General features: G+C 41.9%; 1 protein-coding gene across 1 annotated transcript in view; it reads right to left on the minus strand.

Annotated features, from left to right (window-relative positions):
• Nucleotides 1-2,302: 2,302 nt before the first annotated feature.
• Nucleotides 2,303-12,095, minus strand: part of FBLN5 (fibulin 5) — a 46,826-nt gene continuing 37,033 nt past the window's right edge. The window contains exons 7-11 of the mRNA XM_049828394.1: nt 11,921-12,040; nt 8,965-9,087; nt 8,300-8,426; nt 5,180-5,375; nt 2,303-3,165 (exon numbers count right to left, since the gene is read on the minus strand). Of these exons, the coding sequence (XP_049684351.1) occupies nt 3,004-3,165; nt 5,180-5,375; nt 8,300-8,426; nt 8,965-9,087; nt 11,921-12,040 (728 nt within the window). The 3' untranslated portion in view covers nt 2,303-3,003. The remainder of the gene's footprint in view (nt 3,166-5,179; nt 5,376-8,299; nt 8,427-8,964; nt 9,088-11,920; nt 12,041-12,095) is intronic.

Here is a 12,095-nt window from a genome sequence, read left to right on the forward strand (position 1 = left end):
TGATAGTGAGTGATGAAAGATGTTATGGCGGTTGAGAAGTGGCTGAATTCCTTTGTTTCCAGACTTTTCACTTTTTTTTTTAAGGCGCAGAATGTTTATATAGAAAGTGTAATATTGTTTTATGAGTATTTGCTGGACCCTGTTACAACCAAGCATTCAAGCTTTATTCTTTTAACAAAGTGTTTTGTTACGGAATTCCTCTGGGGTTTGATGTTTCTAAATTAGGGTTAAATCAGGTTGGTATGTGGGGGCCATGGGAGAATAGCCCAGAAGTGAGAAACTGTCTGATGTCTAACAGGGTGCACTTCCTCTCCAGGAGGTGATGTGATGGCAAGAAGAGAGAGGACTCCTCAACTGGGCATGAAGAAGCCATAACACAGGGGCACAAAAGGGGCAAAAGGGGGCTTTTAAGCAGTGGCAAAATTTTCAGCATGTTAAGAGTTTAACATCTTTAATGCAAGACCCTGCCTGCCTCTTGTCTCCTCTCTGGGCCACCAAAGCCTGCTTGTTTCCCACGTCTCATTTCCATTATCTGGGACACATGAGCACTTTTAGCCCCATGGTTATAAACTAGTATTCCTCCTTCCTGGTCATCTCTATTTTCCCCTCCAAGACTGTGGTATATGATGAGCCATGATACACTCAGGAAACACATTCTTGTTTCTGATATTTCCCTGCACATTTCCTCTACATTTATCTCCTCCAAGTCAGCTACTCACAAAACTTGTTGGCTCCCTGCCTTCAGCTTGGCCCAGTAAACCCTGGAGTCAGGCTCCAGCCTTTTTGTTTTTACAATAAAGGACAGCCTGCATACAGAGCTCTGAGGCACAGGATCCCAGGACGTTGTAGCAGCACGGACAAAACTTTAAACCGTTAAGACATGAAAGCTGCTACATCACACTCAACTCAGCGTTTCATTGTTGTGAGCCATTGCATCAGGACTTCCTTCAAACTGAGTACAAGTAAAAAGAGCAGAGTCTCTATTAAAGCTAGGGAAAACCAACTCTAGACTAACTCACAAAGCTTATTAGGAACAAGAGAGGCAATTTTCTGATTGTGTCATGCAGTCTGTGTTGTGATAACTTTCTGAGTCTGTAATCTCCCATTTAATACTTCACTTTAATGAAGACCTCACATAATGCTTCTACCCTGCTCCAGCCTGCTTGCATTATAATCTTCATAAACTTCTTTTCCCAAGTAGCATTAAGCACTTCCAGTTGTCAAAAAGATGAAGCAAAGGTTGTCTTTCCTGCCCTAGCGATGCTGGAGAGCAAATAAGCCAATAAGGAAAAAGTGGGGGAAGAAGCAAAAGAACTTGCTTCAGAGAAATTTAAGAACAAGGCATACGAACCCTCATCCCTACTGAAATAAAAGACCAAACTGCCAGTGGCTTCAACAAGGTAAGCATTATACCTCCAAACTATACTTTTTTTTTTTTTTTTTTTTTTCAAACTCCTAAATATATATTTAGATTTAGCTTTGCACTGTGAGGCCTCAGCTGGAATACTTTTCACAGTTTTGGGCACTGCACTTCAAGAAAGATGTGAACCAACTGGAGAGAATCCAGATGAGAGGAACAAGAATGATCAAAGGTCCAGAAAATGTGATGTATGAGGAAAGACCAAAAGAATTGGGTTTGTTTAGACTAGAAAGGAACAGTCTGAGGGGAGACATGACAACAGTCTTCAGACATGTTAAAGACTGCTGCAAAGGGGGAGACAAACTGTTCTCTATTTCTACTGGAAGTACGGTAAAAAGCAATGGATTTAAATTACAACAGCAGAGAGTCAGATTAAACTTCAGGAGAAACTTTCTATTGGTTACAGCAGTTATACCTGAGAAGACATTGCCTATGGAAACTGTAGGATCCCATCATTTGAGGGCTGGGTACTGGTATAGTGGGGTCTGCTTTGTGGCAGAGGCATGAACGATAAGACTGGTCCAAGTCCTTTTCAGCTTATTTTTCCCGATGTTAGCAATGTAGGAGAGAGACTGCGCGTGAACAGAACAATTAATTTTTTCTGAAGGAATTTGGACAGGTCTGAGCTGAGTGGTCTTTAAACAGGAGATTAGTTGCAGCCTTAACTACAGAGTTAGTATCACTACCTTATAACCATTACAAACTGTTTGCAACTATCACACTCAGGAAAACACAGAAAAATAAAGTTCTGATTTTTATCTGCTCTAAAGTCCCTGGACACTATTCTGGCAGTGGAGGCCTGTGTCAAAGAGCCTGGGTGTAAATAAGCATAACATCCTAAATATTGTAAAACATACCATCCAGTGATAGATTTCTATGAACTCTGTTATATAGAAAGATTTAATACAGGAAGGAACCCAAACATGTGACACTTTGTTAGAAAGTAAAAGATTACATAGTACAACATGTATTTTGGAATGAATTTACAATGAATTTTAACTACAAAATAGAATCAAAGAAAAAAAACGGGTGAAACTAAGACAAATGCAGGGTGAATTGAGACAAAGTGCCTGACTGATAATTCCAGAGATAATTGGGAATGTAAGTTAGCACTTCTGAGATCCCTTGTTTCAATAGGTGGCTTTTTGTTTCTGTTTCTGCTTGTTTGTCTGCTTTCCATTTATAATGAAAAAAAAAAAAAAAAAGGGCAAGATTGCAAAAGCCAGCTTTTTCCTCAGTTTCTTTGGTGCTTTTTGCTAAGCAGCCTTGGAGCTACAAAGGTTCACAGTCTTTCAAACATAGACTCATACCCTAGAAGTGTTTACAATGGAAAGAAGAGTCCTTAAAATATATGACCACATAGAGAATCATATGGGATCTGCTGACAATACATCTTCAGATGTCTGCATCCTGATAGGGACTGTGCATGAAGAGGCCTCCCTCCTCAGACAGGCATAGGTCACTGGGTCTGTGGAAATACTGATTTGGTTTGGAGCTGCTATACGTACTGGCTTCTGAGGAGAGAGTTCTGCAGAGGAGGAACCGTCTCTTTTGTTTTAGTTTCCAGGGCACAAACTCAAGGTTTAGAAGGAGTACTGTGATACATATATCCTCAGCCGGATGACAGAGCTTCCTCTGAAGTTGATAACAGTGTTAACAGTGATCATTTCCAAGTCCAACTGAATAGTACGGGGCCCCTTCACGGGGCGGGTCATCACCAGAGTAGCACTGATCGGTCCCGTTTGCTGTGCACAAAACAAGAGAAAGCAGGTGAGATTTTCAAAAACGGCTCTTGAAAACTATTGTCTCACTATGGTCTTCAAGCAGCCAAAATAACTGTTTTCTGTTGCATTGTTTGAAACCACCGGAATTCATAGGAGAGATGGCTTTGTTTCAGCATTTGGCTCCATTTCAGTGTTTTGTGGGAGCTACCACCTTCTACAGTTTGTAAAGCCTTTGGGAGCCCTGCACATAAAAGGAGCTATTGAACATAGAAACTTGCTATTGTCCAAATGGAAAAAGGCGAAAACAAGTCATGACGCTTTTTTTAATTTTGTTTGATGTAAAGAACGCTGTTACTTTGAAGCAGCAAACACCAAGAAGGGATTACGTTAACAGAGCTGGGACAACAGACGTTCCTATGTGAAAAGGATCAAGGTTTGTTGTATACTTGCCTATGTTAACGTCGCAAAACCTTACCCTCTGAAGGGGGCTTTAGATACGTGAAAGCACTTCAGAAAATCTTCCTTTTAGTAAGTGGAAGCAGGCCTTTGAAATGTCGGGCCGGAACAGTGGATTATGAGCATTTAAAAACCAGAGCTTCTGACGTTAAAACCAAGCGCAATTTGTTTTCCGGCAGAAACTTCGGTACACAAAGCGGGACCTGGTTTACCACGAAGCCGGGCGTTTGCCTTCTCTCTGACCATAGGAGCCCGTTGGAGCATGAGGAGGAGCCGGGCGGGTGCCCGGGCCGCGGGCCCTGGCGCCTCAGACCCCGGGGCGCAGCACCCCCCTCCCCCCCCGCCCCCTTCCCGCCTCAGACCCCGGGGCGCAGCCCCGCCCCGCGCCTCCCCAGCGCCCTTTGCCTTCCCGCCCGCTGCTCCCGCTCTTCCCAAAGCAACGAACAGGCACCACCTGCTGGCTACCAGCCTGACGCGGGAACGGCGCTGCTGCCGCCCGCCGAGGGCTTCGGGTGACGAACGAGCGGGTAGGGCTGGGTGGGTGATAAATAGGTAAAAGAAAACTACCGGGCTCGAGGAACGGTGCTGGTCGCTGGAGCCTTAGCGTCTGGTGGGTCGACCCAGATGAGGGGAAAAGGGCGGTGGGATCAGGAGTGAGTGTGCAACGGGAACGCTCTTGTGAGATGTAAATGATCGTTCCCGGACCGCTTGTCACTTCGGGATTTCGAAACATTTTCCCTTTTTTTTACGGTAAGAATCTGAGGGTCTTGTGAGAAATGTGTATTGGAATCTATCACACCACCGGTTTCTGTGAGGTGTGGGAGCCATCAATAGCCACTGAACATCACTTAATGTGAATGTCAAAACCAGGTTTTGCCTAGGGTTAAAAATCAACCTCCTGAATGCCATCAACCCTGGTGTCTATGCCTCATTCTGTGCAGACCCTTCCCATCACCCTTGCATGTCAGAGGTGCAGAAAAGATGACTGGGGAACACAGATGTCTTCTGAGGAAAACTCAGATATAAAAAAAATAAAAATCAGTTGTGTTTTCTCTAACAGTGTCCACGTAAAATGTGTGTTCTCAGTGGAAAAAATATATATAATAAATGAAAGCAAAGAACCCAGAAAGTCAATTCTTGGGATAAAGGGCCATTTTTTGCTTACTTTTTTAGTTTTCAGGTTTTTCAATTTCCAATGAAGAGTTTAATCCAACAAACGAGAAACATTGACTCTTTCAGTGGCAATTACTGATTGTGCATCAAAGAAAAAAAAGTTTGGCACAATAGTTTCTCTTGAGCATGGGAGACCTTGAGCTATTCTCAGACATGGGTACAGCCCTGGACTTTCCTGAAACTAGTGTCTTGTTGTAAAACAAGCATGTTTGCTTTGGGTAGGTTACCTTCCTGAAAGAGTCAGCAGCCCCTGCAGATCAGCACAGCACTCTGCACGTCTGCATGTAAAAATGCCTCATACTGAAGGTTTAAATTATATTAATTAAAAACTGAGTTCTGCTATCAGAAGGATAGTCAGCTAACGAGAAGGTACTCTGTGTTTTCTCTCACTGAGGACCAGACTTACCCGCATGTAGAATTCCCTGCCCTCGTTCCCTGATTTGATTTGGAAGATGTAATAGGCTCCAGGATAGCGAGTTGTTGCTTGCATCTGAAAAATGTCAGAAGGCACAGAACGCCCGGACACCATATCCATCACTCTGTACAAGATGGTGAAAGGCTGATCTCTGCAACCGGTGTTTTCAGCTGGACACATGCAGCGGCTAATTGTCAGAGATAGGATTGTCATCAGGGGTTACAAATTCCTGTAATATTTGATTCTTTATATGCAAATACAGCTGCATAAATAAAGGAACACATAATGTTGTTGACCAGCTAAAAGAATCAATGAAACTTGTAATGAATTTTCTCACTTTTAGTATTCTCTGTGTTGCTATTCTGTCCTGTCTATATCCCTGCTTTCTTTTTCTTGTCTTCTAGGCCAAAATATCATGGCATCCTTTGTCTCCTTAGATCACTTCAAGATCTGTATTTTCTTTAAAGAAGCTCTGCAGGTGTAGGGTACCTGGTACATGTTTGTTCTGATAGTAATTTAAACTGAACTGTCCCCCAAATAATATTAATTATTGGATCATTTCACTGATGGTGCTACATAAATGTTGTATTATTTTTTTAACAATCTTTTATATACTATATGAAAACATACAGCAAGACATCCTGGATCAAACTGAAGCTCTAGCATTAAATGCAGAGCCCTAAGGAAGATCAGGATAGCAAGCCAAGCATATGACACTTCCACCAACAGCCTCCAACTGTTTGTGACACAGGAAATTCTTGAAACCAAGATGTCTTCTGTGTATTCATCAGGCCTTAATGCAATTCTTATCCATCAGCTTGTCCAGCCTCCCTTTACACCCACATGAATGTTTGGCATCCACAGCCCCCTGTGGCGAGGAGCTCCGCAGCTCCCTTCACCTCTCTCTGCACTGCCCCTTGCTGACTTCATCTGATGCTCCCAGCTCTTCTATTGAAAGGAGAGCAGCCAGTCAATCCCTGCTCATTCTCCTCACACAACTCAGGGTTTCATATTTGACTCTGTTCATGGCTGAAGAGTTCTAACTTAAGTTTTGTTTCTCACAAGGAAGCTATGCCATACTTTTGATCATCCTCACTGCTCTTTATGAACCTTTGTCCAGTTATATTTATTTTGAGAGGAGGGGAAGGAACTGCACAGTCTTGAAGACATGGGTGCACAATCGCACATGCTCTAAGGATATTCTCTACCTATTAACACCTCAAATTCAGATTGTTTTTCTGACCTCTAGCGAGTACTGCAGATCATGGAACTACCTATAACAACCCTCAAATCTCAGTTTGGACAGATTATGATCAGATCGGTGCTCTTTATTTAATTTGTAAATTTGGGATTGTGTTTTTACTTTAAATTTGTCTACACTGAATTTCATCTGCCATTTTTATTGCAGTCATTGGGGCTCCTGTAATTCTTTTCTGCCCATCCTTTTCTCTACTGTTCCCAGATACTGTTGCAGACTTTGCCCATCTCATGGTTTATCCTTTTTCCCGGGTTGCTTACAAATATGTTGGACAAGTAGGTCCAGCTCAGACTTCTGAACTTCACTGTGAAAGCTGATAATTTAATACTATGTTTATTTTTTATCTTCCAACCTCTTATTCTTGCATGCCAGGGACTTCTCTCTTACTTATGGCTGCTTCATTTCCGTATTAACATTTTGTGAGGTTCTTTTCAGAAGACTTTGGAAACCCAAACAGACTGCATCAGCCCATGTGCCCTAGCCACACGCTGCTGATTTCTTCAGAGAACTCTAATAAAGTTGTGAGGCAGGATGTCCATTTCTAAAAGGCATATTGGGGAATTTACTAGAAAAAGAGTTGGGTCTTTTTGCCTATTTTTTCTATAACCTCCACTACTGACACCAATTTCAGATAGTGGGGCATGTCCCCATCTGGGATGTCCCCCATAAAAAGGCTCCTGGCATTACAAACACCCAGGTCCTTCCACAGAAAACACAGACACAAGGAATTCACTTGGCTTTTATACTGACCACTTCTAGACATGTGCCACAAATTAAATGCAGTCACATCTAGACATGAGCCAAAGCCACCAAACACAAAGCTCAGAGATCAAGAGTTCTGGTGCAAGCTGATCTGCAAGGACTTTATAGTTGGGCTCCGAGGAATTTAGATACAGAAGCTTCAGATATTTCAAATTCCAGTTTAAGACTCTACCACCTCTGAAGGTAGGTAAACCCAGAACGGGAAGAACAGAACATGTCCACTCCTCAGCTGCCCTTGTTCAGAAAGCAATGTAAAGACATGAATAAATTCTAATGGAAAGAAGCTGATTCTTCATCTCTTGCCTTTCTATAAAATACCAAGCAATCCCAAGTAATTGGCTTTAGTGCAAACACTATGGATGAAATACTATGGGCTGGAATATATAGAGATCTGTCTGGAGCTGAAATATTTTGAGCCTCAGGCAAATACCTACAATATCGTAAAAGAAACAGTCAATTTTTAGAAATGTGGGATTTATTTTTTTGCTTGCTCAAATAATGCCAAATTTAGACAGTAACAGTGCTAACAGCCCCATCCAGACATACCCAATTTCTGGACAAGGCAAATCAGTCTGTGGACTTTTCAGCACTTTTAAACTTTAAGCAGTAGGAAACTATTTGTATCCTGCTATAACTATCATCTAATATTTTAAAGTACTTCCCAGACATAAACTAGTTAATATTTACAGAAAATACTCATACTAATAAACAGGCTGCATTTGAGCATATATGAAGTCAGTTAGTAATGTAAGTAAATGTCTCTTATTACATTACAAACCTTGCTGTTTTCTCCACTCACTGATAAGTGTTTTTCCAGTCTAACTTCCCACACACCTGAGTATCGTATCATATCATATCATATCATATCATATCATATCATATCTTATCATATCCCACCTGGTGACCTGGTAAGGAATTGCAATTTATTATTTTTATAAAGCTTACCAATGGTAAATGCAGCAACAGCATGTATGTATAGCTCTCTAGACACACTTCATGTCTCTGTTGTAAAAATGCAGCTTATTTCGTTCACTTTAGGTACGTTTCACACAGATAGAATTTGCTTTTGTGGCTGTGGGTATGTTACTCACTTTTCATTAATCTGGATATAAGGATCCTCGCATCTTACTGGGTCTAAACATTTATATTCTCCTGGGATATTGAAACACGTTTGCTGCAGAGTGCAGGTGAAGTTTCTGGTTTCACATTCATTGATATCTAAAACATAAGAAACAAGAGAAAGGTTAAAGCAGGGAAACATGTGCAAGACACCACTCTTACAAACTGGTTTCCATCTTGAGGAATTGCCCCAGAATTTGTAACACTCTTGCACTATAAGAAGTGGCCTTTTGATAACTGGCCTCTCTTTTAAGATCAGTTTTTCCTCCATTCATTTCTGCTTATTGGAGAGCTCCCATATGCTAAGTGCTGCAAAAATAGAGAAGAAATTGGCTGCTCAAGCTGTCTGACCTTAGAGAATGGTAAAACTAGAGAGAGATGTGCAGCAGAGAGGAGAGCATCTGAGGGCTTTCCTGTGTAGCTGTTTCCTAGTCAGCAAAGTCTTACTTACATCAATTCACCTCAGTGGGACTATTCACATGATGACATTCTTACCAGAATTACATAATTGGCCCCTACGAGTATTTCACTGTGCAATGCCAAGACCAAGCATTCTAAATTCTTGAAAACCTCTTTTGAGATGCAGGACCTATTTTCTGGTCCCCTTGGGTTTTAATCAGCACAGGAATGTTCTTACCTTGGCAGCTTCTGCTATCGTCAAGCAAGTTATAGCCCGAAGGACAGATACAGTAGTAAGAACCAGGCCCATTCACACATTCGTGCTGGCAGAGGAACTCTGAGAAGCTGCATTCATCCATGTCTGCAGTGGTAAAACAAAAGTTTAGTGTCTTTGGCTTTACAGTCAAAATAGCAGTCCCACAGGCGGGTGGCCATCCAGACTATGTGCCCATCACCCCAGCTGGAGGTTGGCACCCTCCAGCTCCCTAGAGCTCTGCAGCAACCTGGCAAAATGCTATACAACAAGTTCTTGGTTAAACATTTTTCTCCTAGGGAAACCAAAGCTGCTGCTGAACACAATGTGTGGCTTTTATTTATTTATTTTTCTTTTCGAATACCTGTCACCAGTTGGCCATGTTTTCAGTTCTGTTTTACGTCAGAGATAGAGCTACTCCAACAACAAAGCTGCAACTATAATTTGAAAGGAGAGACTTGGCAGTGGTTTTCTTTTCTTTATTTTCCTTTTCTTCTGGAGAGAAAACTTCCCTTTCTCAGGGCCACATGGGTCCCAGCAGAACTCCTGCAGCCAGCCCTGGCTGTTTTATCTTTCTTAGCCTCTAGCCAGTTACTTCCAAGGCATTCCAGCAAGACTACAGAGCTCATCCCAGCTTGGGTCAGACCTACTAGAAGGCCCAGCCATCTCCCAGATACCCAGGAAGCTAAGCAGTCTGTCAAATCTCTGACTGAAAGCAGAAATTTTGCTCTTTTCCCCTTGCACTCATGAATTGACCAGTCATTGTATTCTGCAGAACTGTGCTCAAGCAAGAGAGACGAACTTCAGAGCTGCGCGTGGAGGCATAGCTGAGGAGGGGAACACACATGCAAAGGCGCTAGACTGAGGGAGGCTGCAGTTAATCATTTCCTCATTTCCCTGTTCAGGGGAAGAAAGAAACAAAGGCCAGAGCCCAGCCAGGAACTCCCAAGTTTTTATTCCCAGCTCTGACATGTTGACTCTCCCAGGCAGATCACTTTTACTCTTCAGACTGAATTTCCCTTTCTTCTAATTTGGGCTCAGTCCATTTATACACTTTTGGTGTTTTGTGCAGATGGATTGGAAAGTATTTGAAGTCCAAATATGTTAAAGTGGCTTTATGGCTGCAACCACATTAAAAGGGAGATGAAAGGAACTCTACACCTACATAGTCCTGTTGTGTGACTTGCCCCAGTGAGTTCACTGAAAAAACCACCCTCCTGACAAAACATGGACCGAGGGCTGACTCCATAAAGGGACCAAGATATCACCCGCTCCCTCGAAGTGTCCTAGCCCAGACCTCCAGCACGTTGGATTCATATAACCTGTGCTTAGCTGTTGTCAAGTACTGGAGGGATTTAAAGCCCTGATGGTCCTACATTTCTGCTGCTGAGCCCACACAGGACAGACACATTTTTGCTGTTCCTAAAGACTTCTTGCATTCTGCTGACTACCTGTGGAGGACAAGATGGTAGGCATTTCAGAGCACATCTAATGCACATGCAAAATCTCTGAGATCAGAAAATAATGCCGATGTTGAGAAAGCCAGGTTGAAATCTCTGCCTCTCTCCTTGAATTGGGGCAGGGATCCCTCCCATCTTCAAGGTAAGCTGGCTGTTAGGCCATGGACTAATCCAGTGGCTGTTGAAGTACATCTGGATCCTGGGTGTCTCATAGGAGTGTCCTCCTAACCTGGCATTCGCTTTGTGAGCCTCAGCAATGTGTAGTGATTGCTTGTGAAGTGAAAGAAGCTCATCCAGAGAAATTTGACCTTCTTTGACAAGCATTTTCTTGCACAGAATTGCCAATAAAAGGTTTTCTGCTCTAAATCTGGGTGATGGAAATTCCCTTTTGCTGGCTTAACTCAGATGTGAATGAGGCTCAAGCACCATCTCTTCTGTCACCATTTTGTACTGGCAGTGTTTATGTGGCATTGTGTTGAACTTAACTGGTTCAGGCCCCCAGCTAGCTCAGGAGCACATAAAATGGTGCAGGAGTCTAACTTAGAAGCAGAAACTCCATTAGAAAGCACCAACTTAAGTTAGGTGTTGCAGCTCTAAATGTTAAATGCATGAGACCCTTTAGAGATTTAAGTCTTTGTTCTTTCCCTTATAATAAGGAGGTTTGCAGGGAAAACCAGCTTTGGAAACACTAATCTATACACATACTGCGTATCGTATGTCTCCTCTCTCAGAAACAGCATGTTACATCTGTTTACTCTAAATTAAAAAACAAGTATTTTCCAGTGTGTTTTTCCTTCCAAGAAATATTGGCTGGATTTTCTAATTTTATCAGGCTGTGGGAACATTAAGCACAGAAATAAGTTTTGCCTTCAATTAAAATAAAGCAATAAAATAAAAACAAAAACAAAACAGGAAAAAGTAAAGTGACATAAGCATAGTTTCTTCTGCTATGTGCTGAACAGATTAGCAATAGCTGTACTCAGAAACCATATATTGTTTCTGAAGTGTAGCCAGAGCTATACAGGGGAAACGGGAAGGTTTCAGGCAGAAGAGTGCAGTAATAAGAGCAAGAGGAATACATGCATTCAGCAGACAAATGGAAAAGTGCTTTATGTAAAGTATTTCTTTAATCATGGAAGAATGTTCTAGGACTATCCCTACTTTATTTGCTCTAATAAAGCTTCCTGTTCAGCATTACAAAGTGTTTTCTTATGTTTTGCTGTTATCTTGGAGCTTTTTAATATTTAGCTTATTTCTTTAAAACTGTTTGCAGCCCTCCTCCATTGTGCTTTTCTGGGTATTTGCTGTGTGCTTTAACTGAAAAGATCATATAAGTTGAAGCTATCCTGCTGCTAACCATGGACCAAGGCAAAAAACTTTTTAAAAGCATGTACAAAACAATACATTGGAAAAAGAAAACTTAAAGTAACCAAAAAGAAAACTGAAAGAAACCAAGACAATAAATAACTAAAGACAGTTACCACTGCAGTTTACTCCATCAGCTTCCAGTTCATAGCCAGGTTCACAGCGGCAGAGAAAAGAGCCGTAGGTATTGACGCAGGTCTGAGTGCAAGGGTTTTCGTTTGTACATTCATTCACATCTACGGGAAACCAATGCCCAATGCATCAGTGACTTCTCCCCAAACCTTATTTTCA

The sequence above is a fragment of the Accipiter gentilis genome, chromosome 25, assembly GCF_929443795.1.
Source record: "Accipiter gentilis chromosome 25, bAccGen1.1, whole genome shotgun sequence".
Classification (NCBI taxonomy): Eukaryota; Metazoa; Chordata; class Aves; order Accipitriformes; family Accipitridae; genus Astur; species Astur gentilis.